General features: G+C 38.9%; 1 protein-coding gene across 3 annotated transcripts; it reads right to left on the reverse strand.

The window, feature by feature from the left end:
- Positions 1–4,504: 4,504 nt before the first annotated feature.
- Positions 4,505–17,094, reverse strand: sgk2a (serum/glucocorticoid regulated kinase 2a). Of its 3 annotated transcripts, none has more exons than XM_026153510.1 (14): positions 16,949–17,094; positions 15,225–15,288; positions 15,013–15,064; positions 12,175–12,236; positions 11,884–11,941; positions 11,118–11,201; positions 10,022–10,153; positions 8,922–9,034; positions 8,773–8,809; positions 8,598–8,684; positions 7,069–7,164; positions 6,477–6,632; positions 6,083–6,172; positions 4,505–5,433 (listed from the first exon to the last, which is right to left on the reverse strand). In XM_026153510.1, exons 3-14 carry the CDS (start codon positions 15,025–15,027, stop codon positions 5,278–5,280), a joined length of 1,086 nt encoding a protein of 361 aa, XP_026009295.1. In that variant the 5' UTR covers positions 15,028–15,064; positions 15,225–15,288; positions 16,949–17,094; the 3' UTR covers positions 4,505–5,277. The 3 variants fall into 3 exon arrangements, with proteins under 3 accessions (XP_026009295.1, XP_026009293.1, XP_026009294.1); XM_026153508.1 differs by having other exon boundaries at positions 15,013–15,067; positions 16,949–17,066; XM_026153509.1 differs by lacking the exon at positions 16,949–17,094 and adding an exon at positions 16,828–16,880 and having other exon boundaries at positions 15,013–15,067.
- Between the last annotated feature and the right edge of the window lie 61 nt (positions 17,095–17,155).

Below are 17,155 nucleotides of genomic sequence, written 5' to 3' on the forward strand. Positions count from 1 at the left end.
AAAAGCCCACATCAAAACATTAATGTACCACTGAATATATTCTAACGTAATAATAACTTCCTCATAAAACCTTTAGTGGGGCACTTGGTAGGCTAATTGTTATGCAGCTGTTTCAATAACGTTCTGCCTGTAATGTCTTTAAAATGGCAAATACTACTTGTGCTTGCTAAAAATGGACATTTTAAGATAAGAAAGCCTCCTTTTAAAGTTATAATAACGTTTTGATGATTACCATTGCCATTTATGTAAATGTATATAACGCACATTGTTATCAAAAGATAGCGTCAAAATAATAAGAGATTAACTTCATCCATTATTAAATTAATTTCATTTTAAGATCCATGTAAATACCTTGTCTATGGCAAGAGTTTAAGTCCCCTATTTATGGGGATAATTGTTTTGTTTATGTCATGGCGTTGTATTATATCTTAAAATCTCTTATTCATTTTCATTTCAATTCAGTTTTATTTTGTAAGGTAAAGACTCTACAATATTTTTTTTTTTTTTAAACCCTCAACAATCACATGACCCTCTATGAGCAACCACCTGGTGACAGAGGGAAGGAAGAACTCCCTTTCAAACTACAAGCAGCACCAGAATCAGCCTGTCCTATGAATACATATCATGCAACTATGTTTTACTGTATGACCGGTTCTTATTTGTTTATACACCAGTTTCCACAGGAAGCATACAAGTGCTCCACAAATTCATGTTAAGCCTTTTCCTTATTTTTATCAAGTATGTGCTTTTACAAAGGTAGATGCTCAAAATAAACATGACCAAATTCTAAACCTTTGGCTTTGGCTGTCCTCAATATGTTTACCCCAGACAGCCAGGCAGATCTGGGAGAAGCACAGAAGCCCTATCCACCAACAGTTCGAATATTCTGCTTACTAGAGGTAGCCTATCCAAAGAAAGTTGGCTTAAAGGGAGAGTGAAGAGAGCTAAAATGATTTATTTCATAGCCCAGATGAACCCAGGACCTACACCAAAGCCCAGGATCAGATTAATAAAGATTATTTTGAATTGTGAACCAGGTAAACCGCTCTATAAGACTGGAACGAAGTAAAGATGGAGGCTGAAATTAGTGTTTTTATTTTTTAATTTAAAAAAAGGCGTGATAATAAATATCATTATTTACGGCATGTTTATGTTGTTTTATCCTCCCTAATATTTATTTATTGGTTATCAATTTACCTAAAGCAAGTTTGATGTCTGCACCCTTATGAGGATGCCGGTGGATGATAAGGTGTCGTCCAAAATTCACCCTTTGCAGCAGTGTTGCTCAGGAACCACTGGCTCCTCATCGTTGGTGCAGTTTCACACTGTGTGTTTCCTATAATTTATAAAGTTTATATGTTTGCAGTGTTGAATTTAAAAAAAACTGTTTCAGTGTTTATGTTGGATCCTGTATTTTCAGCTTAAGGTCACACTGAAATCCAAAGAAGACTCTGGGACACGACAGGTTCTGTTGTCCACATAATGATACTGAGAACCATACAAGTTGCAAACATGTTTCTGTGTGTACACTGCACCCCTTTGACTTCTGCTTGAGTGAGCAGTGTTCACATGCAGTGTTGGTGATTTTTGACCACTAAGTGGGGCACTTCTACCAAGGTGATGGCGAGCTGTTAATAACTCTCAACTTTCCTCAGTGAGGTGAACATGTTTCACTGTTGGATTAATAATTTATCTGTTAATCTCACCTGAAAAATTGAAAAAATAATGAGTCTCTGGTGGTTAATGTGACCACAGCTTGCAGCGCTTCACTTAGATAAGTTTGTGGTGATATAATAAAAAGCATAAAGTGATGAAATCTGAGAAGATACGATCGGTAATGAAAAAGAGACAAAGCCTCCATCATATACAGATGACTCACCCAAGGCTGTCAGTTAAAGCTTGTTGTATATGAAATCTTTTGGAGAATAAATGACTATCCAGAATCAATGAAAGACTTCCTTTGCTCTTTTAATTATTCACTGTTATATCAGTTTGATAAACGCAGTTATTGTTTTATTATGTTACATTGCTTTGTTGATACCAATTGTTTATTGTGCAGCTTCTAACTGTGTTTTTAGTTTTTCTTGGAAAGCACTTTGTTAACTTGCTATAAAAGTGTAATATCTGGATTATCTGGATAACAGTATGTCGTATATTACATATCTATTACATAACCAGTTTTCCAACATGTCATCGCTTACACTGAAATTACAATACTATGGCATTTCCCTCTTTACAGTCATGGACATTCCCACTTTGAATACATGTGGAAGCTGAGTGCCGTTGTGGCTCAGTAGCAATAACCAGAAATAGGAAAGCACAGCAGAGTCTTTACTTTACCTATGAAGCCCAGGGATGGAACTGGAGACAATCCTATTCTATATTTAATTTTGTTTCCTGATTGTTTTGTCTTTTCCCAATGAAAACATTTTGACATGTCCACTTAGGTAGAAGCTATAGGCCTGTAAAAGCCATCTTCTTCTCCTGCTTTGCAAAGTGAGAAATGTCTCCAATCTATCTGCATCTCCTCAGTTCAACAACTGCAAGTTTGTTTGTTTGTTTGTTTGTTTTTCCACTGTCATAACTGCTCTCTCACAACTGAAAAAGAAAGCAGGCAAAAACAATCAACCAATGAGAATCATTGGATCGATGACGAGTTGAGCAGAGTTATGTTTATGTAATAAAATAAAATGTGGTGCCAAAAGGACTTTGAAGCAATTGTGTGGTGGCGCATGTCATTTCAAACGTGTTGCACAATAACTTCCAGTCTGTATGACTTTCACCTGTGCTTTGTCTTTATTCATGTCTAAGTAGAAGTAATATTGTATTTACCAATCCCAAACGTAAGAGATGTGGGCTTTTAAATTTAATTGCATGGAAAGATAATCAGAAATTATTATATTCGGACTTCAAAAATAGCAAAATTCCAAATCATATCCAAGCTGTTTATTAAAAAAATAATGTCTTCTGTATAAAACTTCAGTACTACCTGCTGAGTGTGTTTTCTGCTTCTGGATTTAGAGGTTGCCTTTAGGATCTCTTTATGGATGAATACGTTTTGTTGAAACATAGTCGCACCAAAACATAAATTCAGCACAAGAAGCTATCACTGTCTTACAGTAAGGAAACTGTTGCTTTAAAGGAGGGTGACCATGACTGCTGATTGATTGCATCACAGACTCTGGTCCACTGAATCCCTCATTTGTTATACAGGTCTGTTCTACTTTTGACCTTTTTTTAAAGTCTTCAATCCCACGTTAACCTCTGATTCAATCTTTAGTAGATAAACCCTGTCGCAGGTCACCACCAGGAAGAGCTTGACATTTTTACATGCTGGTCGACGACTGAAGTGAATGATCAAAAACATAGTTCGGTCACGTTAAACGATGCAAGCAAAAGAACACGTAAATATTTTGGCAAATATTTGAGTTATTAACACGCATAGGTGGATTTTCTCTAATGTTGGTTTCGGTCACGTATGGCGCCGCTGCTGGCAGCGTGACCCAGCAGTTCCTGTGTTTACAAGATCTGATGGTGAGCGGCAGCTCGGCACACAGCTTTACAACTTTAAAGGTCTGACCAGAATTTGACCCCTACGAGCAATAGACCATTTGTAGATTTAGAGGAAAAAATGACAGCTGTCACTCCAGAAATCATGCGGGTACATGAGTGTATTTGGTTTCACAGTAAAGCATGTGATACACCATTTGTTAAGATGAAATATTGAACAAGATTAACAAGTTTTTAAGGAGGTAAATATCAGCGTGCTATGTTCAGAAACCAGAATACATACACAAACAAGACTTCAGGCGTATATGAATAGAATTATAAAAACAGAATGCAAGGACATGTTATTGACTGTACATTTTTAACTGTATCACCTACAACTGCCATCACCAACTTCACAGCCAAGTCAGAGAGGCACTTCACAGTTTACACTGATATAATCACAGTAGTACTGTAATAATCCTGCTGCAAAGCTGCTGCTGTATATTTACAGTACTCGACACCGTATTTCCACAAAGACATGGCAACTTTTTTAACCTGTTATATAAACCAGTGAAGCTAAACTTATATCTACAGACAAAAGAACAAATGAATACTTTGATCATGACTACTGTATAATCCTCATAATAAACGACTATATCGTGCACACAGAGCCATAGCTGACTGACTGACTGAAGTTAGTCAAAGGTACTGCATCAGTGCATCATTAGCAAATCAGTGTGGACATTTAGTACATTTGCAGCTATGATCACCGCTGCAATAACTAGTAGCCAGTGTTTCGCACCCAGCTATGCCACCTTCACTGTTTTATCACTGCGAATAGCATGGCTCGTATTACTTTTCAACATTTTTTTCTCCTTCTTTGTTCAAAGATTTTTTTTAATCCTTTTTTTGGTCTTTAAGGAGAAACATGCTGCATAGAATCATCAGTAGCACCGTGTGACAAAAAGATAAAAACAAATGAAGAAAACATGCCTTTGCTTAGGCTGCTGCCCCCGCGACCCGACCCCGGACAAAGCGGATGACGATGGATGGATGGATGGAAAACATGCCAAGTGTGCACTGATAACTGATGTTAAAAAGCAAAACACTGCACTAGAATTGTTACTATCTAACCTGTTAAGAGTAAGAAAGTTTTTTTTAAAAAATATATGAATTTCTTCTTGTAGTATTTTTTCTTTCTTTTTTTTATTATTCCCTGTTTTAACTCAGTGCTGGACTCCATGATTATTATCCGTTGCTAAATTTAAAAAAACATGTTCATCAGGATCTACTTTCTATAAAAACAGGATCAGTGAGCAACAATGCTAAGTCTTGATATAGACACACAAAGATGGTGTTTTGTGCAGGTACAATATGCTAAAGCCTTTAAAAAAATACAAAGAAAAAGAAGTTTTGTCTTTATCCGGACTCATGTGTTCTTCATTTCTCTACAAATAACTGAAATAAAGGCACTTCTTGTTACATTTTAAGGACACTCCAACTGCATAACTTGTTTGTGTATATCCTAAACACGGGACCCCCCCAAACAAGACGTTTTACATATTTCGAACTTGAACTTATTTCGAACAGTGTCTGCATTGCAGACTTGCCCTTTCTGCTACATACTCGCTTCACTGCAGCGGTCAAACATGACCGATGTCATGTGGGATTCCTGCTGTGTTACATGAGGAACACTTATCTTTGTGAGAAAACTTTTAATAATAATGAACAAGATTTCTGCGCTAAAAAATCATTTAAACAGTTAGCTGCGATTCATCTGTCCGGATGTCACAGAAAGCTGTCCTCGGTGCCGACAAAGGAGAACCCATTAAAGGCGTTGCTGGAGCTGGTGCTGGGATTGAACTCTGGGGTCTGACTCACTGAGTTAGGAACCATTTCTCTGGTGAACTCAGGATCAATATGTTGAGTGTCAGCTGGGCCCCTCTGAAAGATGAAACAATTTTAAGCGTAAATAAGGATGACTGCTATTATATGCATTATATACAATGCATGACAAGGTGTCCTAAATGTAAAACTAATATACAGCGATGCACAGGCCCATTTGTCTAACTTAAGTCTAACTAGTGAACACTGATCTAGAGAAACTTCTGAAAGCTGGTGTTAAAACCAAGTTTAAATAGTAATCGATTAAATGATGCATGTGAGTAAATTCAGATCAGCTTACTCGTTGACATCAATATACTGAAAAAGCCTAGAAGCACAATAAATGATCCTTATTTTCATTAAAGATATAAAGTATAATATGTTTCTATTTCATATGTAAAGTGATTGAGAAGCAAAGCCACACCAGTCTTTGCAACAAGTAAAAGAGTTTCAACTACATAATGACTAAGAGTGCAAAAGGTCAGAGGGATTTCCTTGCATTAATCTTTAGCTAGATAATAACATAAGATGGGATAAAGAGATTCAGGGACAGATCTGAGAGGGTTTTACTGGCTGATCGCTCTGAAACATTTGTGGTGAGTGGAAAGAAAACAGAACACCAGCTAAGGTGGAGATAAGTGGTTAATAAAGTCACATATGACGAGGCAGGCACACAGAAAAGACACGAGCAGGCGGAGCAGCAACTCACCACATTAGGGTTGTAAGGAGGGGTGATTCTCTTGTGGTAAAGGTCGTCCCAGTTGATCGAAGTGAAAAAAGTGTGGTTCTTTATTTCTAACTATAAATAAAAGAAAGAAAAAACTTCACATGCTTAACTTTTTCATGCCTTTCATAAAAACAAAATCACACATATAGTGAATCATGTAGAACAAAGCCAATAGCTGCTACATGCAAGGTAAATGTTATCAGAGGGCTTGGGTGTGGAGCTCTCTTTAAAAGAAATCCAAAACTCTTAAATAAAGACTACACCCAGCTTTTATTTGCGCCAACATTTATTGCAGTTATCCCTATTCTAAGACTAGGCTTATATCCTGTCTGGGAAAGCATCTGTTTTAATATGGAGCAAAGACCGAAAGACTTACAAAGTCTGCGATGGCTCCCAGGCGTCTGTGCTGGTCTTTCTGGAGAAGACCCATCAGCAGAGAGCAGGCGGCCTCAGACTTTCCCGGAGGCAGCATCAGCGGCTTGTGAAGGATCCCATCGTACATTTCACCAATATCACGGCTGTAGAAAGGAGGCTGAAAAGAAGGGATGCAATAAATATCATTCATATGTAACATATCAAGTTTCTTTTTAAGGGAAACGAGAGAAAAAATGTTAGCAGTTTCTACCAGGAAGTCATCATGGCTGCGTGCCCAGTAAATGACAAAGGGAAAAGAATTCCTCATAAAATGTAACTCAAAATTCAATCAGTCTGTGTCTTTAAGATGTTTAACAAAACACACCTTGTCCAAAACCTTTCTTTGACCATTTACGACAAGGTCTACTAAAAACTGAGGTCAAATTTGGATCCACATATAGGAGGATGGTTTTAACCTTTAACTACTTTTTTCTGTGAGTACCACCAAAATAATGTGTCTTACTTTTGCGGAAGACTACTTCTTGGTAAAAAATTAACAACAGTACAGTACTGCCAAAACTCATAATCCATAAACCCTAAACAAATACGCATACCAGACTGAAGAGCATCTCATACAGCACGGCTCCCAGGCACCACCAGTCCACTGTCCTGTCATACGGTTCCTTACGAAGAATCTCTGGCGCCAAATACTTTAGACACATGATAGAGAAAAAAAAATGAAACGATCCAAACTTTGGGTTATCAGGGAACATTTCCTTCCTACAAACTATTGTTCACCCATAGTCTGCATGCTTGTGTTTATATAATGCAATCTTCTTTATCTGGTCCACCTGTTCAACTGTTTGCTAATGCAAAGATCTTATCAGCCCACCAGTAACTCTTTGCCTTTAGGCATGTAGATATGGTCCACATGATCTGCTCACATTCAAACAGAGCACCAGAATGGGGAAGAAAGGTGATTTAAATGGCTTGACATGGTTGTTGGTGCCAGACAGGCTGATCTTTCAGAAACTGCTGATCTGCTGGGATTTTCATGCAAAACATCCAATGAGCTGCAGCTCTCTGGGTGAAAATGCTGTGTTGATGCTGGAGGTCAGAGGAAGGCTACGGTGAGTCCAATAACCGCTTGTTACGAGCAAATTACGCAAAAGAGCATCTCTGAACACACAACACATTCAAGCTGATGGGTTACAGTAGCAGAAGACCACACCCACCAGGTCCTGCTCCTGTTAGTAAAACTGAGCCTACACAGAAAAACCTTTTTTTTTTTTTGCGACAAATTGATTTGGATTGTAAACAACATGAAAACATGAATCCATCCTGCCTTGTATCAGTGGTTCAGGCTGTTGGTGGTATAATGGTGTGGGGGATATTTTACTGGCACACCTTGCACACCTTAGTAGCAACTGAGCATCGTTTAAATAGCACAGCCTGCCTGAGGATTGCTGCCCACCATGTCCATCCCTTTATGACCACGTGTGTAGTCATCTTCTGATGGCTGCTTCCAACAAAATAGTGAGGCATGTGTCAGAGTCCAAATAATCTCAAACTGGTTTCTTGAACATGACAATGAGTTCACTCTATTCAAATGGCCTCCACAGACACCAGATCTCAGACCAGTAGAGCGCTTTTGGGATGTGGTGGAACAAGAAGATTCATGGATCATGGATGTGCAGCCGACAGATCAGCAGCAGCTATGTGATCAAGTCATGTCAATAAAGACCAAAGTCAGGGTGCAGGTTTAGCTCAGTGTGTTGAGCAGGCGACCACATCACAGCCATGCGGCTGAGAGCGACTGGCCCTTGTCCGACCCGCGGCCCTTTGCCGCATGCCCCCCCCCCCCCCCCCCCTCTTTCTGTGCCTCTGCTTTCCTGTCTTTTCTTCACTGTGTCTATCAAATAAAGCTGAAAAAGGCCAAAAAATTAAATATACAAAAAGACCAAGCAATGTGAGTAATGTTTCCAGCACCATGTTGAATGCATGCCATGGAGATTTAAGCCAGTTCTGAGGGCAGAAAAAGGTGTCTAGCCCAACAATAGCAATGTGTAACTAATAAAGTGGCCAGTGAATGTGAATTTAAAATATGCTTCGTAAACGTTTACTGAAAAAGTTTTTTACTCACTTCTGGAGTGCCACAGAAAGTCGAGGTGGTTGCCTCTGGCTCCACACCCTCCTTGCACAGCCCAAAATCTGTCAGCACCACATGGCCCTGCGCACACAAAACAGTGAGTGACAAACACAAATAAAGCCTTTTTCCCCTTTAAAGTGTTAAAGCAAATGGGCTGATCCTGACTCACCTGACAGTCTAAAAGTATATTTTCTGGCTTCAGATCTCTACAATGAACAAGAACAAATCAGACCGTCAGTGCAAAAACATATTATTACTTTGTATTTTCAATTTTTGATAAACGATAGGTTTCAATAAACGTTCGAGCGTCTCTTTAACCTGTAAACAATGTTGAGAGAGTGAAGGTAGCCGATGGCGCTTGCTACCTCAGCCGTGTAGAATCTCGCTCTGGGTTCTGAGAAACACCGCTCTCTCTGCAAGTGGAAGAACAACTACACAAAGAGAAAGACGGGCGGAAAGAAGAAAATAAAATTATATTGAAAATTTTCAATGCATTGAGAGATGAGACACTTCCAAAGTCTCAGGAAAAAGCTCGGTATAAAAAAGGTTTTGACTTGCTTTGCTTTTTGAGTGCTGCAACAGCAAACAAGAGGAAAACAACAACATGACATCAACTATGTCTCATACCAGTTTCAGTTTAGGCTTCATCATTACAAATGTGGACAAATTTGCACAATAGGTGAAATAAAAACCATCTGATCAGTAGACGGAAATATGTTAAGATTTTAGATAAGACATTTTCTAATCTGTGGGCTTTTGTTTCAGTGACGGGAAGGTTCACTCTTGTACCTGTAGGCTGACTATGATAACACTATAAAACTAGCAAGAATTGAAAGCTTGTGGAAATCATCTGTTGTACTGCACTTTGTCTAATCTTTACTGTTTTAGCAAGAAAAAAGCGAATTTGTAGCAGTTACACAAAAGAGAACAAAAATAAGCTAGAGGTAGATTGTTTGTGATGACAGCAGTACTTCGTACACTGATGATGCTTGTTACAGTAAACAAATAAATCTAATTGCTTCCTGTCACCCAGGAAATTACTAATATATCCTGTACAAGTGGAAACAGTTTGTGTCATAAGTGTACTGAACACGCTATACGGGCTGCAAGGCATCGGTCTTGTTGACAGTGACCTAATTTATTACAGAGAGCATCTAATGTCATTGCTTTTTAACTTAGCACCTTTAATTGAAACAGTCCAACAAACCATGAAGCTACAGTCTACAATCTTTAATGTTAAATTCAGCTCATTTAAGAGACAACTCAAAACATTTTTATTTAAAAAAAAGATCCAGGTACTTTTTTAAAAAGAAATCTCTGAAAACTCTGATATTCACCACGCTCCAAGCCACTTTCTGACAAAGTCTAATGAACTATGTAAGTGGAAACGATTTATTTATGTATGTTAGCGCATGTACCTCTCCGCCATTTACATAGTCCAGGACAAAGTAGAGCTTCTCTACAGTCTGAAACGAGTAGTGCAGCCGAACCAGAAACGGGTGTTTGAGGCTCTTCAGCAGCACGTTTCTCTCTGCCATGATGTTCTTTTGCTAAAGAGGGAAAAGGAGAAAAATAAGTTCTGGAGCTTTTCTGCTCCATGTTTTTTGACAAAAAGGCCTTAAATCATTTTATTTCACTATAAAATTTGAAATGCACGTACGAACATAAATAAATATTGTTTATAATTCACAGAATATATTTGCAGTGATGATGCATAAATAATACAAAGAAAAAGGAAAATAAAGGAAACATGTTTAACACACATCCTGTGTAATTTATTTAAAAAATGGCTGTAATTCATAAACAGTTAATGTAAAGGTTTTGAAAACCCGAGAGTTTGCACTTTAATCACATTTTGATAGTCCAAATTAAAATCCAATGTGATGATGTAGATACTAAAAAAAAGCATGAATAATGTGATTGTTTTTTGCCCTGGAGTTACTGCGCTCACATGCTTCTGGACCAAAAGAAGCACATCAATGACTTCTTTTCATGCTGCTAACTGAAATCAGTTGAAATATGTGTACTTTTTTTTTTAATTACTCATTAAACATTATTTGAGCCCCTTTTTAAAGTAATTAAAACAGTGATGTGCAAGTTATCTTTCACACTATGAAAAGCTTATTTCATTACATTATTTTATTTCATTTAATGTCACTTTATGACAAAAAGGGATGACTGAGGAAGAAGGTTGCCAGCGAGCATGGTCAGTAATAACAATCAGTTTGTCTAATCAGCAATTATGCTGTCTAACAAACACCTGGCCTGGCTTTTTTTTCTGGAGGCAATAAAATCTGTTCTTTGTACAGAGCTGTAGATTAGATAAGCCTGAGACCCTGTTGCTAGGTAAAAACTCTAACAACTATCAAAGATCCTCACTATCACAGAGGGAACCCTTGGACAGTTATTTTCCATCGTCACCACCTTATCCTGACACAATTCCAAAATGCATTTCAACTAAACGCGGATTACTGGACCTTTAAAACACATTAACACAGTGACAGCAGAGCCCACCTCTTTTTTCTTCAGGATGATTTTCTTCTGCAGGACTTTGACAGCGTAGAATTTGCTGTCGGCTTTATGCTTGGCAAGCAGGACCTGTATGGAGGTTCACTTGTTAGTGCCTTGTTTAGCAAACAGTCTGCACCACCATCTCAGCATTCTGCTTTCAGGATATTACATGAAAGTAGCGCACGCAGCACAGATATGTCGTCTGTGGAACCAGATAATACCGAGAAATATGATAAGTTTGTTGACACAAAGAGCAAAAAGGCCTGAGGTGGACATGAAGCCACAAAAACGCCTATTTTTTAAGATCTTTAGGAGTTGAATGTCCATATTTATTATGTTCCACTGGATGACGCTCAGGAGACCGAAAGAGGCCTCAGTGGATTGTACAGTTAATGATTCATGAAGAAAGGAGCACATTTCGATTAGACAGTAGTCAGCAGGTAGACTCTCACTGACCCCCGCTGCAATGTCAGCAACCGCACGCTATGTAGTCTCTCTCCTTCTTTCTAACGCCCTCTCACTTGTCTCACAAGGTCAGCACAGTAAAACCCTTATTCATTTGCATTAATACCATTAATACCTTCAACTGGATTTGTTATTTATTAATAAAAAAGGAAAAAATTTACTCGAGGAGCCGCTGCAGCCGCTGCACCTCCTTCAGTGAACTGAAGGAGGTAGAACAAGGAAATGACCGAGAGGAAAAAAAGCCAGGAGATGTATTAAACAGCAGAAAGATGGATCTATAAATAAGTAATTGTTTCAGTGTTACCTTTCCAAAGGTCCCTTTGCCAATGACAGCCAAGAAGTCAAAGTCAGTGGGCCTGGCACTGAAGCAAGAAGGTAATTTATTAAAATTACATAATAACTTCTGAGATACTTTATTACTAACAGGATATAAATCGTGGATATAATGCTGGTAAGAGTTTCTCCTCATACAGCAACACCTCCTTAATAAAATACAGACTGTAGATAATTAAAGTTTCTGTTTGAGGTGCTTCGATCTGACATTAAGAAAGTTAATGGGGAGGTGGAGCTACATGCTGGTTAGTGAGTTACTGACTTTGGGTTTGCTGAAGGTCCCAGGTTAACATCATCTTGAGGAGAGGAAGGTGGTGTCCGCAGCTGGAAAAAAAAAAAGATTGATTCAATTGATTTATAAATAGGCTTCAGCAGCAGGAAAAGGATACATGTCACGATGTATTCGATTATCGAATGAAAAATACAGAAACTAAGGAGTTCGCAGTAAAATCTCGACAAGGTAAGGTCATGTCTAGCACCTTTGAAACACCAGAGCCATTCAAAAAACTTTAGAAGATCAAATTAAAACCAAAAAGATGAAACGAAGAGAAGAAAAGGCAGAAATGATCCCAGTAGTAATATTAAAAATAAAAACAGCAAACACAATGTTGGCACAGCTACCTGCTGGTTAAAAGCAATCATGAATAAAGGGGCTAGCTGGTTGTGGCATTAAGCACCATAGCAGCTGTGCATTTAGCTGCTATGGTGCTTAATGCTCATCCTGCTTAGTTTAAGATCTGTGCAGTGCACTAGCTGACCGGATCTACTGGGTTTGTATCCATTAAACATCTCAGATATGTATTTAGGGCCCCAAGCCTTTTAATGATTTATTAACAACCAGTAATACTTGTAATTCAGTTCTATATGTTACTGGAAGCCAGTTCAGGGAGCCGAAAATAGGTGTGGGCAATTTACAATTTTCAGGAGCTCAGGAGCAAAGCTGCTCAAACGTATTTTAAGGAAACTTGTGGGATGTATCTAGAGAGCAGTTATTACAAAAAAAGTTTTGTAATCCATCCAAATTCTTCCGCTTATCCAACTCAGGTTGAGAGGCGGGGTACACCCTCGACAGGTTGCTAGTCTGTCGCAGGGCTAACACAGAGAGATAGACGACCGCTCACACTCATATTCACACCTACGGGTAGATTTTTTACCACTTAACCTAACCCCCACTCAAAGCATGTCTTTGGACTGTGGGAGGAAGCTGGAGTAATTGAAGAGAACCCACACAGACACAAGGAGAACGTGCAACACTCCACACAGAGATGCTGGATTCAAACCCATAGTCCTTCTTGCAGTGAGGCAACAGTGCTAACCACTGTGCTGCCAGACATCGTTAAATTACTGCTAATTATTGAGTATAATACATATTTTCTCTGGTATGAATTTTGTTCTTGAAAAAACTTATTGCACTTTTTGGTTGAGACAAACTCTTGAAGTGGCAGTGCTGGAGGGCTTGTTAGTTTGTCTACAGCAGCAAACAGAGTCTGAGTATTTCAGGTGTTTTCATTAATAATGTTAGTAAAGTAGGATTAACTCAAAGATGTAGATACAGACACTGATTAAAAATGTCATTGTCAGTCTGAAGACTGCTTCTGCTCAGTTTTCTTGTAGTTTCTCTTTTGATCTGCTACCATTATAACATTTTTCCACAGTGCTTTCTGTTTACCAGAAACAGTGTTAACCTTGACAGGTGCAATGTTGTCAAGAACCCTGAGAATGTTAGAGTTACTGCTTGAGCTGGTCATCCACAGACTCTGCTATTGCACTATTACATCATACCAATGGTTTGCATAAATAAAGTACTAGTGTTTTCATTGAAATTCCTCTTTCTAATAGTTTTGAATGTGGCTTGGTGGACTGGGGTGACCATCAAAGAAGACACAAAAATGGTCAGACAGAACTACATCCAAAGCATTAGGATCAGACTCGTAACGGAGCTGATCTTATAAGTGACTTATGTATGTATGTATATATATGTATATATTGTACTATTCTTAGTTAGCGTATTGTCTGTCTTGTCTTAATGTTGGTTTAAAATGGAGCACTGTAACAAAAAATAATTTCCCCCAGGGATCAATAAAGTATTCTGATTCTGATTCTGATTCTTAAGCCCAGACACTACAATTTTCAGGTCTTTTTGATGATTTTGTATATGAACACTGAAATACCAGAAAAATGTAAAAGGATCAAGATATGTTCAACATTATGCACCACCATTTAGTAAAGAAGAGAAAATATAATTCTCTGTAAGCCGTATGTTTGATCTGGTCAAGATTTCATGCCCTTCCTGATGCAACACTCCCCAGTTACCCAGGCTTGGGACCAGCACTGGGAGTACTGTGGCTTGTGGACTCCTGGACAGAATTAACAATGAGTAGATCAGAAGGAAAGCTCAGGTTCAGTGGTGTGAAAACAAAGTTAGAGAGGCAAGGCTGACTCTGGACATGTGCATAGGAGGGATAGTGGGTATATCAGATTAAGGATTAAGTGGAGCTGATGAGCAGGAGGAAAAGAGGAAGACCACAGAGGAGCCTCATGCATGCATTGAGGAAGGATATGCAGAGGGTTGGTGAGACAGGGGAGAATGCTAGGGATGGGGTGAGACTGCGGTAAAGGGAGCAGCCGAAAGTTATAGTAAAGAGGAAGATTGACACTTGGGTCTTGCGCTCTTTTAAATAGCAGTCTATTCAAGTCTGATCTATTCAGGTTTAAATTATGTGGATTAGGATTTTGTGAAAATCTACTCTGGAAATTAAAAATCCAGAACCAGAGGAAAAGACATACGTGAGGTTTGCCTCATTTAAACAGGGAAACCCATCAAAGGTTAAGAGCAACACAACAAATGCATAGATTTGTCTCGTCCTAAGTGATCACATCAAACAAATGGCACTGCTAGAGATCATGTGCTGAATCTCTAAAATATTGATTCAGTGTGACCTGATCAAATACGACGCGACATGAAAGCCAAAGACACTCCAGATGTCGATATCAGTTCACTCATTAGACATCTGCTAAACAAAGCAGGACTGGACTGCAGGCGCGTTTCCCTTTCACCCAACAGAGTAAAATAAAAGCATCATGATAAAATTACACTCACATTACAGTGTGCCATGGTTACTATACTCCACTCCCATCAGTGTTTGACAGACCTGCTAGGAGAGGAGAAATATTCACATTCAGTGGGCTCAGCAGCTTTTGTAGGGGTAAAACATATTCAATATTTATAGGTAAAAAAAAATCTACTCATCTGCTCTGACTCAGAGGAACGTGGTCATCTAACCTCCGTAACCTGCGCAGGTGTTAACTCACCTCATGTGACAACAGCCTGAGGATCAAGAGGAGCTGGTAGTTCTGGTTTGTACTGAAGAGGATGCTGGAACAACAGAAAGACTGTGATGGGCCTCGTGTTTGTGTAGTGTGTGTCTGTGTGTGTGCTTGCATTACTAATGTTATGAAGGGAACACATTTTTACAGCGTTAGGAGACGCAAAAATAAAATCTGTAAATTTTACTCTTAACATTAGGGTGAGGGTTATGTTTCGTAAACTAGAGGTTATGGCAAGTTTTCAGAAAGTTATTGAAAGTCGGTGCGATGTCCTCTAAAGTGATGGAAACATGACCCTGTGTGTGTGTGTGTGTGTGTGTGTGTGTGTGTGTGTGTGTGTGTGTGTGTGTGTGTGTGTGTGTGTGTGTGTGTGTGTGTGTGTGCGTGTAGCGTGTCGGTGAACATGTTTATATGCTAAATATTGTTGTGTCTTTTTTCATATCTGTCAAAACATATGGGATGACCAAGATCTCTCTCACTCACACACACACACACACAAGCACATCCATCTAAACACACACACATAAAACAAAAGTCCCATTGATCTGAGGTCATGCTTTTCCTAGGAACCCTAGGCCTGTTTATCTATTTATAGGCAAATGAGGTGCTGAATGTCACATTACATTTGTGCAGATGCATTTATTGTAGTTTGTATATAATAATATTTTAAGGCCAGTTAGTAACCGAATCCGTGCAGTTTCACACCCCAAAAATAACGATTTTATGCTACATTAAATAATCTACAACTAATGAAGAACTCTCATAGACACAGACTGTCACTTACATAATGCCTTTCTAGTCAGTTTGAGCACTAAAAAAAGCTTCTTACCACAAGTCTTTAAACTTGATCACACACATTCACACGGTGCTTTTACTAACATTAACGCACTCGAACATTTCGACATGCAGAGTGGACGAGCCGGAGTTCGACCCAAAAGTTTTCCAATTGGCCTGATCCACATCCAGCTCAAAATTTTAGCTGTTAAAAAGTGTCCAGTTTGCCAAATTTTAACTTTAAGAGTGTGTTTCCACATTAAGATTGATATGAAGAAAGCACTCTATTGTTCATTTAAATGTAACCCAAAAAAAGTGAATAAATAGACTGCAGTTTGGCTATAACAGCGAACTTAATGCATTATTTAATAATGACACATTTGGTAAGGACATGACAGGAGGTTAAAATGATGCACATTGACAGTTATGATAACCTCTTAATCTGCCACTAAAGCTACACTCAGCAAAACTACAACTCTGTTCAGAGATTAATCCTCAGAGCAAACCAGAAACTAACTCACAGAAAGACTCGTGTTCGCAAAACTAAAAGCTGGATAGAAAACTGAATCATACAAGAATAAAAACCTATTACAGAGCCTTCTTAGAAAACTGTGACTTTCCTTTAAAGAAGGGAAAAGCTCAGCTACAAGTCAGTGATCTGAGTGAGAGTTGGGACTAAAGACAACATGTAGAGACTTCCTAACGGGGCTATCAGTACAGTATCATCAGTAACCCTGATCGATCACACAGATCACATATGGACGTGTCTAAATATCCAGCAGGCTGAGGTTGTTAGCAAGTTTTACAAGCAGACCTGTGCAATAATGATGAGCACCACAGTGACGCTCCACACTATCTGTGCACCTGTTACCCCGGATATAGAAAATGACCCGAGGAATAAATCACGCAGAATAGGTCAGAAATGATCAGCTCACCTGTGTGAAGGATGAGGTGATCCGTGCTCTGCGCGCTTCACACTGACAGGACTCCAAACAGAGCGCAGTCACAGTGGCAGCTTGAGGCTGATCTCAGGTCAGCGCATCTGCTTTTCACACGTCATGAGGGGACGTGGGCAGGACTCCACAGAGTGAATCATTGATGAAATGTTAGCGAGCTTAAAATAACAAGGCGGTGCAAGGGCG

This window comes from Astatotilapia calliptera, chromosome 20 (assembly GCF_900246225.1).
Source record: "Astatotilapia calliptera chromosome 20, fAstCal1.2, whole genome shotgun sequence".
In the NCBI taxonomy this organism is placed as follows: Eukaryota; Metazoa; Chordata; class Actinopteri; order Cichliformes; family Cichlidae; genus Astatotilapia; species Astatotilapia calliptera.

Bases quoted from the DNA above. Each gene is read 5' to 3' on its own strand.
- sgk2a (XM_026153510.1), bottom strand. The intron at 10,154-11,117 runs GTGGGCTCTGCT...TTCCCTCTTTAG, and splicing joins TCATCCTGAAGAAAAAAGAG to CAAAAGAACATCATGGCAGA. The intron at 5,434-6,082 runs GTGAGTTGCTGC...TTCATCTTTCAG, and splicing joins CTCCTTACAACCCTAATGTG to AGGGGCCCAGCTGACACTCA.